The sequence below is a fragment of the Eriocheir sinensis genome, chromosome 24, assembly GCF_024679095.1.
Source record: "Eriocheir sinensis breed Jianghai 21 chromosome 24, ASM2467909v1, whole genome shotgun sequence".
NCBI lineage: Eukaryota > Metazoa > Arthropoda > Malacostraca > Decapoda > Varunidae > Eriocheir > Eriocheir sinensis.
In genome coordinates this window covers 9659917-9674175 of record NC_066532.1, presented here as the reverse complement: position 1 = coordinate 9674175, position 14259 = coordinate 9659917, and the positions used below count along the sequence as shown (strand labels likewise).

Below are 14259 nucleotides of genomic sequence, written 5' to 3'. Positions count from 1 at the left end.
AATCCTTACCATCACCGCAACTATTGCAACCATCACTTTCATCACTATCGTTATTAGCATCACTATCACCATCAGGTATCGAAACACCATTAGTTCATCACCACTACTATCACTACCACCACTATCACCACTAACTATTACCACCACCACCATCACCAGTTATCACACTATTACTAGGTTATGATGTATATGATGAATGTACCATCAACACCACCTTCATTACCTGGCGGTGTGGTGATGACTGGTCGGAATGGTGATATGAAACATGTTGTTAGGGTGATATTTTAACCAATCAGCCAATCACCTTGAGTCATCATAACACCGCCATGTAATAGTGGTGGTGATGATAGTCGTACTGTCGCCCCAACCACTTCCCTAACCATCACTGCCTTCGCGGAAGTAAAGGGCACATCACCACTATCACGACCTCTACCATCACCCTCACTACCATCGCCACCACTATCATCACCTCCACCACAAGAATCACCGTTCGTCACAACACCACCAAGTAATGGTGGAAGTAAAGGGACATCACCACTATTACCACCACTACCATCACCCTAACAACTACCACCACTACTATCATCACCACCACCACCACCATCACCACCACCATGACCAGTCTTCACAACACCACCAGGTAATGGTGATCGTGACGAGGGCCGCACCGTCATCACCACCACAATCATCACCACCACCATCACCAGTCGTCACAACACCGCCGGGTTAGTGTGGTCGTGGCGAGGACCGCACCGTCATCACCACCTCTACAATCACCACCACCACCACCATCACCACCTCCATTACCACCACCATCACCAGTCGCCACATCCATCACCAGTCACCACATCACCGCCGGGCCATGGTGGTGGTGGCGAGGGCCGCACCGTCACCACCGCCACTGCTCACACTGGCCATCAGGTGTTCCTGCAGGTGAAGAGAAGGCGCCGGGGCCAGACTAACTGATGGCAGGTAATGTCAGGTCAGACGAGCACACGGATATTTAATTAAATTTTGATGAGTATTCCTGAGTTTCAGACTGTCAGCACATCTTAGTGATGCTCCACCCACCCCCACTCCATACACACACTCTCTCTCACACACACACACACACACACACACACACACACACACACACACACGCGCGCGCGCGCGCGCGCGATTCTCAGGAAGTAACACGAGCAGCAATAACGACCACTATTATTGTTAATGTGATGAGTAAATGTGTATGCAAGAGAGAGAGAGAGAGAGAGAGAGAGAGAGAGAGAGAGAGAGAGAGAGAGAGAGAGAGAGAGAGAGAGAGAGAGAGAAAAGAAATGAAAGGAGAGATTTTTAGTGGAATATTTGAGTCTGGCTAACATGTCCTGCTTCATTCTTGGGGATACGAGAGGGGAGGGGGGGTGGGTAGAAGAGATGCAGAGGAAGAGTAAACAGAAAGAGAAGACAGGGGAAAAGTAGTGGTTCGAGGAGTGACAAAAAAGACATCAGGGTGGGAGAAGGGAATAAAAAGGGAGAAAAAATGGACAGAGGTATACAAGGAAAAGGAAAGGGGTAAAAGAGAAGGAAAGCAAGAAATATGGAAATAAATAGGTGGGAGGGACAAGTAAAGACTGTAATTGGACGTAGAAGAAAGGGAGAAAAGAAGAGGGAAAATGAGAGATAAGGAACGTATAAAATTTGAAAAAGAGCTGGAAAGATAACCCAAAAGTTCAAAATAGGCGGACGACCATAAAGGCAGATAAAAGGATGAAAAATGAAGGGAAAAGGAAACTCGGAGGCAGGAAGAAGAGAAATTGGAGCAGTATGTTGGGAGAAGTAAGAATGAAGGTAGAAAGAAAGGAAAACAAGGAAGGAAAGATAATTTGAAAGGAGAGGAGAAATTAACTGGAGAGGCTTTTGGGGAGAAGGAGTAAGTGGTAAAGATGAAGGGTTAACTATGAAGAGTGACATTGATTCAGTTTTCAAAATGGATGACGGGAAGGAGGTTGTCGGGAAGGACATGAGACATTTGATGGGGGTGAGGGGGTCAATGACAGAGAGAGAGAGAGAGAGAGAGAGAGAGAGAGAGAGAGAGAGAGAGAGAGAGAGAGAGTTGACACCAACACACCTGTCGAGACACACCTGCAGCTTGTCTTAATTAAGTAGTGGCGGCATCGTGTTTTCCAATACCCCCCTTCACTCCCCCCTTCCCCACCCCATCCCAATTTTCCCCCCTCAATCTCCCACCCTCCCCACCACTGCACACTTTCCCTCTCCCCTCTTTACACCTTTACGACCTTCTCTCCACCATTTTCCGCTTCCGTGATCCCCAGTTCCCCTCCCTGATAACCCTATACTCCCCCGTCTCACATTTCTTAATCTTTCCTCTGCTTCCTCCTCCTCACCATTACTTAATATCTTCCTCCTTTCCTTTAATTCCTCCACTATCTTCTCACTTTTTTTCCCTCGCCTTCCTCACCTTTCCGTGTTTGCCTTCCTAATTATCTCAACGCCTTCAGTACCTTCCATTTCCTTTAGTAGCTCTTTACATCTTCCTTGCTCAAACCGCATCTTCACCTTTCCCCTCAGCCACACATATAAAATTAACACACATACAGACCCCCCCCCCAAACACTCACATAAACGTACGCACGCACGCACGCAAGCACGCACGCACACACAGTCTCACGGGAGGCACACTGCAACAAACACATAATTGCATTAACTCGTCCATACGTCATAAATTAGACAATTACAGTCCACTTTTTTATAATGTCATTCCAAAGTAACGGGTAATGGAATTGCCGCGGTTATAAGTATTAATCAGTCTTCTAGTCACACTTGATTCACTAGTGCCAGGGTTTTATAGCTTTTCAATATTGAGTTTTGTTTGACGTCATTTTATTTTACTTATTTATGTTATGATTTGGGAGGGAAGATATTATTAGCAGATGTTCGTTAATTAATGAAATTCTTTAACTTTCTTTCTAACTGTTTAAAGTCCGTTCATTTGTCTGTCTGTCTTTCTTTATTCTCTCTCTCTCTCTCTCTCTCTCTCTCTCTCTCTCTCTCTCTCTCTCTCTCTCTCTCCCCTTCACTGTACACCTTCATCTTAACGTCCATCCTTCAATTACTTGCGAAGGAGGAGGCGCGAGGAAGAAGGGGAGGAGTCTTGGGTTGAGCGAGAGGTGATGGAAGCAACGAATGGAAAAGAGGAGACGAAGTGAGTGGTGGATGGGAAAAGGAGGGAACGGAAGGCGGCCAGACAGAGAAGGAGTCCGGATGGTAGGATTGCGTCGTGGGTGTGGACGAATGGAGAAAATGGGAAGAGAATAGGACAAAAAGTGAAGGGGTAGGTTAAGCGAAAATTAGATATAAAAATGCCATAGCTAGTCTTTCTGAGGGGGGTGGAGAGTGATGAGCAGTGGCAGGCTATGGTGAGGGGGAGAGGGATGCGCTATGGCACGCAATAGCTCATCATTTTTGGGGATCAGCAGTGGCATGCCATGGCGAGGACTGTCCCGCTCCGCTCCCCGTCTCGCTTTGCTATTCCTCCGCTCGGCGGTGTACGCCATAGCGGGAGAGGAATGAGGTATGGCGCGCCATAGCTGATTATTTTGGGGATCAGCAGTGGCATGCCATGGCGAGGCTTGTCCCTTTCCACTCCCCGTCTCGCTTTGCTATCCTTCCGCTCGGTGGTGTACGCCATAGCGGGAGAGAGGGATGAGCTATGGCAGGCCATAGCTGATTATTTTGGGGATCAGCAGTGGCATGCCATGGCGAGGCTTGTATCTTTCCACTCCCCGTCTCGCTTTGCTATCCTTCCGCTCGGTGGTGTACGCCATAGCGGGAGAGAGGGATGAGCTATGGCGCGCCATAGCTGATTATTTTGGGGGATCAGCAGTGGCATGCCATGGCGAGGACTGTCCCGCTCCGCTCCCCGTCTCGCTTTGCTATCCCTCCGCTCGGTGGTGTACGCCACAGCGGGAGCGAGGGATGCGCTATGGTGCGCCATAGCTGATTATTTTGGAGATCGGCAGTGACATGCCATGGAGAGGGTCGTCCCGCTCCACTCCCCGTCTCGCTTTGCTATTCCTCCGCTCGGCGGTGTACGCCATAGCGGGAGAGGAATGAGGTATATCGCGCCATAGCTGATTATTTTGGGGGATCAACAGTGGCATGCCATGTTGAGGACTGTTCCGCTCCGCTCCCCGTCTCGCTTTGCTATCCTTCCGCTCGGTGTTGTACGCCATAGCTGATCACCTGCCTGTCTCGCTCCTCCCCCAGCTCCCTCCATCCGCTCGGGCTGTGTGGCGGGCATGACATAGCTCATCATTTTAGGGATCGGCTATGGCATGCCGTGTAGATGCGGTTGGTGGGGCGACGAGTCTGGGAGAGGCGAGACATGGGCGGCGCCATGCCTCGTTCTGTCTTAGAGGGAGCGTGTAGGGTGAAGTAGTGACGCCATGCTGAGACGCTATACTTAACAGTTACACCTTTGTTACCTGTTAGCTTTGCATACACACACACACACACACACACACACACACACACACACACACACACATGGTAAATAAGAGTTTGAGATTAATCAAGTACACAAAGTTATGTTGAGTATATTAAAACTCTGTCTTTGAGAAAGAAAGTATAGTAACTGTATATTTTTATTTGGGGAAGATGATGTATAACACATGTTAAACATAGAGTTTGAGGTTAAGCATACACGTTAAGTACACAAAAAACGCAAAGTTCTGTTGAGTACCCCCCTAACTTCTAGCTGCCGCTGCTGCTGCTACTGCTGGGAGTCCTCTCCCCTTCTTGCTTGTTCTCCGAGGCAGCAGGAAGCGAAGTCGTTAAGTCAACCGTCACTCTACCAGTGTCATTCTTGAGGTCCTTCATGGTATCGTCCGGCGTCACAAAGATCTCCGTATCAGTGAAGTGCAGTTGCTTGTATGGGGTGTCCTGTCTCTTGTCTTCTAAATCACACGGCGTGGATGACGTTTCCGGGTAATGGTGGGGATGTTTTCGCTTGAAATCTTCATCGCGGTGAGGGATGGGGTGGCGGGTTTGGGTAAGATTGGAATGTGGTTCGGCCTTGTCCAAGGTGAAGAGAGAGAGAGAGAGAGAGAGAGAGAGAGAGAGAGAGAGAGAGAGAGAGAGAGAGAGAGAGAGAGAGAGAGGAGGAAAGGAGAGGAAGAGAGAAGAGAAAAGGAGAGAAAGAGAGGAGGAAAGGAGAGGAAGAGAGAAGAGAAAAGGAGAGGAAGAGAGGAGAAAAGGAGAGGAAGAGAGGAGAAAAGGAGAGAAAGAGAAGAAAAGGAGAGAGAGAAAAAGAGGAGAAAAGGAGAGGAAGAGAGAAGAGAAAATGAGAAAGAGAAGAGAAAAGGAGAGAGACGATAAAAGGAGAGAGAGAGAAAGAAAAGAGGAAGGGAGAGAGAGAAAAAGAGGAGGAAAGGAGAGGAAGAGAGAGGAGAAAAGGAGAGGAAGAAAGAGGAGAAAAAGAAAGGAAGAGAAGAAAAGAAGAGAGAGAAAGAGAAGAGAAAAGGAGAGAGAGAATGAGAAGAGAAAAGGAGAGGAAGAGTGAGGAGAAAAGGAAAGGAAGAGGAGAAAAGGAAAGGAAGAGAAGAAAAGGAGAGAGAGAAAAAGAGGAGAAAAGGAGAGGAAGAGAGAAGAGAAAAGGAGAAAGAGAAGAGAAAAGGAGAAAGAGAGGATAAAAGGAGAGAGAGAAAGAGAAGAGGAAGGGAGAGAGAGAAAAAGAGGAGAAAAGGAGAGGAAGAGAGAGGAGAAAAGGAGAGGAAGAGAGAGGAGAAAAAGAAAGGAAGAGAAGAAAAGGAGAGAGAGAAAGAGAAGAGAAAAGGAGAGAGAGAAAGAGAAGAGAAAAGGAGAGGAAGAGCGAGGAGAAAAGGAAAGGAAGAGAAGAAAAGGAGAGAGAGAGAGAGAGAGAGAGAGAGAGAGAGAGAGAGAGAGAGAGAGAGAGAGAGAAGACGAAGATGAAAAAGGACAAAGAGAAAGGAAGAAGGATAAATTATACAGTATATGAATGACGGGGTGTTGACTTTTTTGTAGCACGCGCAAACACTATCACAGTTGGAAATATACTATGGAAGATGGCGATGATGGGAAAGTCGTTACGTAAAACTCGTTACACACCCGCTTCCCCCCCCCCCCCCCATTCCCAGTTTCCTCTCCCGGCCTGCAAAAAAGTCATTGGACAAAACACACCTGTACCCCCCACCCACCCCCACACCCCACTCTCCCTCGTTAGGCGAACAAAGCTGACCCCTGGTGGGGAATGGCTTAACGTCACGGTGTTGACTCGTCTCTGTTGCGGGATGATGGTATATTTCTCGTGAGAATGAGAAGCAATGCTCTGTCTAAACAGTGTGGGAGACGAAAGTCGTTTAGTGGATCGTGTCGGTCGTGTGTCGACAGTGACCGCTGTGGAGATGACACAGAGAAATGACGCCTTCCACACCAACCCTACACTCTACAAGCCCCTCCGCAACAAAGTTATCCGGGAAATCAAACGAGCCAAGGCCACATACTACCCCCAAAAGATCCACAGCCTTAAGCAAGCTAACATTGGGAAATGGTTTTCAAAAATTAAGGCCTTGTGTGGCCTCAACAACAGCGCCCCCTCCATCCCGGGCGTATCTCACCTCCCGCCACCTGAAGCAGCCGAGGCCATCAATCTCCACTTCTCGGCAATCTGTCAGTCCCTCCCCAGCCTGGACCTGACCTCACTCCCAGCTTACCTGCCCGCCCCATCACCACTCCCCACGGTTGAGGCCTATGAGGTCGCCAGGTCACTAAGACAACTTAAAACAAAGCGGTCCACCACGCCCACTGATCTCCCCATCAAACTGTACCAGGAGTTTGCCCCAGGCTGGCCACCCTCGCCTCTATTTTTAACGCTTCCTTCCGTCAAAGTCAGTGTCCTGCTGACTGGAAAACAGCATATGTCACTCCGATTCCCAAGACCACCACCCCTCAATCACCGAGTGACTTGAGGCCTATTTCTATCACCCCCATTCCCAGCCTCCTGTGTGAAGCCTTCATTTTCAAGTGGACTTACACTCATCTTGCTCCCCTCATAGACCCACAACAGTACGGCAATATCAAGTCAACCTCCACCACACACTGCCTAATTAATCTCCTGGACTTTGCCTACAGAAATCTTGAAAAACGCAAAACATCAGTTTCTCTCGCTTTTATTGATTTCCGAAAGGCTTTTGACCTAGTTCACCACACCACAGTCATCAACAAAGCAATAAACCTAGGGCTTCACCCTAACCTGGTCTCCTGGCTGGCTGATTTCCTGCACCAGCGTAAACAGGTGGTGAGATTTCAGGGAGTGGCCTCCCCTCCTCTACACCTTACTTGCGGGGTACCTCAGGGGTCCAAAATGGGCCCTTTGTGCTTCCTTATCCTAATTAATGACGCCCTGAGCCACACACCCCACCGCTGGAAGTACGTGGACGACACCACAGTGGCAGTAACAGTTGACAACAGCAACCCAGATTATTCCCACCTCCAGGAAACACTACACAACCTACACACATGGACAACACAAAACATGGTCACCATCAACGACACCAAAACTACACTCCTACACATCAACACCTCCTCTGCCCCTGTTGCCCCCCCAGTGGTGTCCATCAACGACACTCCCCTCCGGGTAGTTACATCAGCAAAACTACTTGGAGTCACCCTGGACAACAAACTCACATGGAAGGAGCACGTCTCCCAGCTCACCAGATCTGCCACCTATAAACTGTACCTGCTGAGGAGACTCAAAACGCTGGGGGCCCCTGAGTGTGCGCTGGCGAGCGTGTACTCCTCGTTCATCCTCCCCAAACTGACATACGCGTCCCCAGCGTGGTCTTCCTCCATCAACATCACGCAGAGCCGCCAACTTGAACGCGTCCAGAAGCGAGCCTGCAAAATCATCCTGGGCCCTCACTACACCAGCTATCAGGACGCCCTCGACTCCCTCCATCTCACCAGCCTACAACACCGTCACGAGACCCTACTACACCGGTTCGCAACCAAGCTTCTCAACCAGCCCAGACACAGACACATCCTCCCACCCGCAGTGAACCGCCCTCAGCAATCAGTGCGACACCACAACATTATTGCCCCGATACGGGCACGGACTGACCGCTATAAGAACAGCGCAGTGCCCGTGATGGTCAAATATATCAACAATGCAAACTAAGAGCAGCACAATTTGTATGTTTTGTAAATATTTTTCATTAGGACTTATTGTTGTTGTTATTATGATTATTATTATTATTATTATGATTACTATTATTATTATCATTATTATTATCGTGATTATTATTATTATCTTTACTATGATTATTGCTATTATTGTTATTTCTATTTTCCTTTTTATTTTCGATCATACTACTTTGTTCATCTGTCTCATTCATTTCATTTCATCTTCCATTGATGTATATTTTCAGCTCTAGGGCTGCCTGGTACTTCATGAAATAAACCGTTTATTATTATTATTATTATTATTATTATTATTACATTGTTTAAACATTGTGGGAGACGTTTCACATCTCTCCTTCCGTCCATGAGTGTTCTTCACCACGAGCTAACAATGCAGAAAAACTCTGTGAAAGCTGTGGAATGGTATTCGGCGGGACACATCTGCGACCCCCCCCACCCCCCCTCTCCCGCATTTTTTCGGGCGTCAAGATAAAAAATTAAACTACCACCGCGATAGTCTTTATATAAGGAATAGTTAAAATGAATGGGATTTTATGATTTTTATTGATATCTAGTGAGAAACTAACATGCCAAAATCTTATATTAGCTTAATGCAGGTCGATTATTTTTTTCGTTTGTCTTAAATCCGAACTTAATCTAGTCTGAATAGTTATTTCTGTCTACCGACGGTTTCTGAAGTTGGTATAAAGTCTATCTTGCATGATACGATAGTTTTTTATTCAAAAAATTAAAGCATATTTAAGTTACGAAAAGTTTTGTAGTTGGCGTTTTTTTTCCTTTGGTATGAAAAACGTTAACTGCAGAATTCGCCAGTGAGCATAACTTTATCTGCTAAGAAATGCGCCAACTTGGATTACTGCTCGAGAAACGTAGCGAGCAATCTCAACCGCGACTCAAAGACCTGACTAGACGACTCTGAAAGACGGAAACTTCCTGAACTTATTTCTGGAAAGCTTCAGTATATTCATCGAACACAAGGAATTTGAAGTAAACACCGGAACCAAAGAGAAAAGCATCTTTTATTAAACTTTATGGAACAGAAATGTATTTTCTAAATCCTATAATTTTTATTGTTTTCCTCGAAAAATATAATCCCAAGAAAAAAAAAATCATGACACACACTGAAAGCTAGTTTCTCGTAAATTGGAAACTTCCTGAACTTATACCTAGAAAGCTTCAGTATATTCATCAAACACAAGAATTTAAAATAGGTACACACCAGAACCAAAGAGAAAAGCATATTTTGAACTTTATGGAACAGAAACTTAATGAGTAATACCAACCGGGACTCAAACAAGCACTTTTTCAATCCTATTCATCAGTATCTAAATCCTCCGCATCGTTGGTTTTGAGGTTCATGTAGAAGGCACGAACGTCACTTCCAAATCGTTGGCACAGAGAAAGAATGTCGTGTTTCTTTGCTGAAGAAATCGGATTGCCTTCGGGGTAAGCGACGGGCAGAGCCGTTGGGAATGCCGTAACTCCTCGGCGCTCCCAGCTCATCTGGTTCATTGGCCCTTCATCGAAATCGTATTTGAAGCTGAAGGAGGTGGTGTTTCGAATGAAGATCCAGCGTGTTTCCAGCCAGTTGATTTCTGTCGAGCTTTTGGGTTTTTTTTACGGTGAACCAGAGGTCCTTTCGTCTCGAAGAGTCCCTTAACGTCGTGGATGTCCTCTTTGTTCATGGGTACAACGACGAGCCTCGTCGACTCTCGCCGTGAGGGAACAGACCGGATGAACATGTTCCAGTCTGTTGGGTAGAGAATGATCATGTCTTTCCTCTTGGCTCTTTCGATTCGAGCGTGGGCCTTGTCAGCGTCCATCATCGTGTGGCCAGGTATCAGGTACTTCAGCTCGATGCTGGAGATCCCACCCAAAGAGAATAAATGCAGCATTGCGGCCACGAAAAACCGATTTCGGTTTTGTCCCCCACAGCTATCAGACCACAGAATCCATCGCTTTACTGCTGGGTGGTCTTTGATGAAGAGCCGCAATGCACTGGCTACCTCCAACGCTCCTCGTCTTGCTTGTCCTTCGTGCCATGTGTAGCATCGGCATTGACCCCTTGCTGGGTATACCGTGAGGTTGTAAACGTTCAGCTTCCGCTTGTAGAACCACTCCTTGGATGGATAGAGAGGACAAGGAAGGACTTGCTGGAGGTCAAAAGTAACCGTCATCACATCTGGGTTGTTTTTTGCAAGCTCGATGTCTTTTTGCATTGTAGTGATGGCTTCCTTAAAAGCTTTTTCGTGGGCTTCTTTCTCACCCCCCTGTAGAACAGCGCACGTATCACAGGTGTCAATGGTAGGAAGACCGAACTTGATTTTGTAGGTGTCGAATACTTCGCGATATTTCCATTCCTTTGCCTTGATTACGTCGTCAGGTAGATCGAGATACATCAGGTACATCTGGTGCATTGACAAGTTGGAATCCAGGTCTCGATGTCCGCGCTCTCTGTTGTAGTGAGATTCAGTCACCGGGAAGCTCTCGATATGACGCTTGATGTTTTCCACCACATCAGCACCGTACTTTTTGGCTTTTCCCGCCTGCCAGCCACGCTTTTCTGTTGGGTCGACTGCTCCATGGAGTACGGGAGACAAACTCATGTCCACGAACGTGTTGCTTACATGAAGGGTTCGCAGGAAAAAATCCCTGCAAACCGGAAGGTTTTCGGAGCCTTTCTTTAAAAAGTACTTTCGACTGAAGGTTCGCCGCTTTTCTGCTCCTTCTTGGCGATTTGGAGTATGAAGTTCAACTGAACCTTTGATGTATTGCTTTTGTGTGGTAGTGTTACCAAGAGCCCAAAAGGTGGCGTTGATCTGTCGACGGTCTTTCTCGGAAAACCGATCTTGGCACTTCATCCGACATTTGTCACAGGCTGCCGGACGTGGGACGTTCTTCTGAATGACGTTTCCACCCCTTGTTTTGTGGGATTTCCCACTTCGAACTAGTTTCTTCAATTTCTCCTTCTTCCATTGATGTGGCTTTGGTTTTGACCTTTTCCTGCCTACGTAAACGCTTCCACCTTTGGTCGTTCCGGTAGCAGAATCAGCATTGTCATCGTCGGATGATTCTGACGATGAGCTGGAAGACAATGACGAGGGGCTCCTGCTGGTTGACGAACCACTGCTCGAGCTGCTTTCGGATGAAGAATCGCTGCCCGATGCCGATTCACTTCTTAAGCTTTCTGACGATTCCTTGTTTTGATCCGCTCCTGGAACGTCGTTCAAGGTCTCCGCTGGGATGCTGGATGTGCTAACAGCATGCTGTTGATGAGGAAGGGGCTCTGCTTCCAGTCGTTGGGATGCAAGTTCCGGACCAGTCTTCGGTTCCATCGTTTCCAGGACTGCAATTTCTAAAGCAGGGTTAGCATCAAACGCAAGGTCTTCTTCGATTGCTTCAGTTGCTGATGGTGGTGGAGGAATAGGTGACATGTCCCAGGGAACGTCATCCATGTTGGAAGACTGGGATGCAAGTTCCGGACCAGTCTTCGGTTCCATCGTTTCCAGGACTGCAATTTCTAAAGCAGGGTTAGCATCAAACGCAAGGTCTTCTTCGATTGCTTCAGTTGCTGATGGTGGTGGAGGAATAGGTGACATGTCCCAGGAACGTCATCCATGTTGGAAGACTCAGGGTTCGTAGTAGATGACCAGGGGACTGCTCCTTCTTTGATCTTGGCCCGAGCTAGGGCCACCATCTTGTGAGCTCGGGAAGTCATGTGGAGCCTAGATGAGAGGAGAAAAAGTTTGAGAGGATGATCACACTGGAAAAAAACAATCAAGCATATGAATTTTGGGGATCTTTTCCGTTTCATGGCAAGCACTATTTTTGCACCAAATTTTCGCCAGAAATGCAGATTTTTGTGCTAAACAAGAATATAACATTCATGTTGTGGAGAAATGAAAGAGAGTTGGGAAAAAAAAATAATGCTTAAAATAGTGCTTGCCATGAAATGGAATAGACCCAATTTTTGTTAGATAATTAATCTTTTAATGTTATTTCATTCAGCATTTTTTCAAAGAGCAGAACATTCAGAAATATCTATGTATTTTTACGACCATAGTAGATAGAACGTTACGAAAGCTAGAGTTCTTACTTCTCCTTTGGCAGAGCTAGCAAAGCTGGAGTAGGATTCCGCTAGTTGTCGGATTGTTTGACTGAGTGGAAGGATGAGGGCTGAAATAAAAGAAATAAAGAATGATAATGTTTGATGGGAATTCGATTGGACAGTGGTTGTAGTCCTAATCACTAAAACATTGTGCATCTTTCTCCGGATTCACAAAGCTTTGGCGCAGTTGGCGCTTTTCAAAGCAAAAGACTTTTATTTATTAGGTAGTTGGCGTTTTTCATATAAAATCGAACCGAACTCACCTCATTAAACGTAGTTGGCTTTTTTCAAACCAAAGATTTCCCTGAACATGCGAAGTTGGCGTTTCAGCATAAATGCGACACAGCCTTCCCCTTCCGCTTCTGAAACGCCACTGACGGTTATACAGTCTGCGAAAACGTTGGAGAACATGGCGGCAACGAAATCTGAAAATCTTCGAAAAGTGTAGTTGGCGTTTTTTTTCTCTGACCCACAGATATGTTTTTGGCAAAAACTTTTATATTCTCATTAAAACAATTTACTAATCACTCTTAAGTTCATATTCTTTGTAGATACACACTTTATCAGTCAATTATTTTACAACCAATAACAAATAGTGGAATATTTATGTTAATAAGAAATATTTCACCTTTAAGACCCTTTTACTTCAACTACGTACCTATTTAACCCATCCGCTACGATTGTGGATTTGGCTTTCACTGGTAGCCTGGTAACATAATAGTCCCAGGTCTTTCTCTGCCTCTGCGGTGGATAGTGGAGTGTTTCCCATGTGGTATTGATATGCTGGATATCTCCTCCCAAGGTGTAGGACTACATTTTCTTCACTGACTTGTAGCAGCCACTATTTGTTCCATTTCTGTAGTTTGGTGATGTTTTCTTGTAGGAAATCCGCAGTTAAGGGGTTAAATTACATGCATTAATCATGACTAATATATGACGCTTTTTTTCAGCCCCGCTGCTGTATTGCTAGAGACCATCCCAGCACATTGTCCATTACATGTGGAAAAGATACCATCAGCTGCTCCGGCAACAGCCACTGCTTCAACATATGCTGGCCCTGTGACACCAGCCACTGCTTCATCATCTGCTGGCCCAATGACACCTGCCACTGCAAGGGATGACAATGAAGCTGCTCCACCACAGTCACCACCTACTTCATCGGAGTTAAGAGATGCCTTTCATAGGGCAGCAGTATAATTTTTTGATGCTGGGGCTGAATATTACTGCCTCAAGGTTATGATTTTGTCACTTTTTTTTATTACTGAGGAGGTTAGGGTGGAAGGGGTGAAAAATAATATCTGCTGTTTTTCGACAGAAATGGCTAGCAAATTCATTCAAAGCACACAATTACCAGAAAAAAAATTGTGTGCCATTGTGAGTGAGTTCACTTGAGATTGGGCTACAATACGCCTCCGTGGTCTAGTGGTCAGCATGCCTGGCTTCTACGCGGGCCAAGTTAAGCTAATAGTTGTTGAGGATACACTTTGAGAGTGAAGTTAATACTAAAGTCGGAAGTTAATACCAAGTTTAGTATTAATAGTTGTCGAGGATACAGGCCCAGGCTGGCAGGGCTCCAGACCATGAGGTAGATCAGGTGTGGCTCCCGCTTCGCCCATTTCCAGTTAAGTAATCTATTTGCATAGGATGTTTTAAGATAGATAGCTAGGTTGCTGGTTGCGAGTTTCTTTGTTGCCTAAATAAACTTAAGAGCTGGTTCATCCGGTCTTTTCTTAACCTATGGTAGTGTGACTGATCAAATAAATAATAATAAGTGACTAGAGGGGCTGTGAGTCTGAGAACTCGATTTTCAGATATTTTATTTTATATTTTTTATTGCTGAGAATTTACGGGATTTTAGGAAGTCCTGACCTTTCAAGAACCCCACATTACCGTTTCCTGTCGGCACAGTCGTATGTGCCGACTACTTAAGAATG

At 46.1% G+C, this 14259-nt stretch overlaps 1 protein-coding gene and 1 long non-coding RNA gene across 2 annotated transcripts; both read right to left on the bottom strand.

Moving 5' to 3' along the window:
• Window positions 1-4752: 4752 nt before the first annotated feature.
• LOC127003106 (zinc finger CCHC domain-containing protein 10-like) lies at window positions 4753-11672 on the bottom strand. The gene is made up of 2 exons (XM_050869520.1): window positions 11229-11672; window positions 4753-4941 (listed from the first exon to the last, which is right to left on the bottom strand). The coding sequence occupies exons 1-2, from the start codon at window positions 11670-11672 to the stop codon at window positions 4753-4755; spliced, it is 633 nt and encodes a 210-aa protein (XP_050725477.1).
• Window positions 11673-11822: 150 nt separating this feature from the next.
• On the bottom strand, window positions 11823-12800 carry LOC127003123 (uncharacterized). The gene is made up of 3 exons (XR_007756975.1): window positions 12589-12800; window positions 12314-12393; window positions 11823-11942 (listed from the first exon to the last, which is right to left on the bottom strand). It is a non-coding gene; the product is annotated as an uncharacterized LOC127003123 (long non-coding RNA).
• Window positions 12801-14259: the final 1459 nt, after the last annotated feature.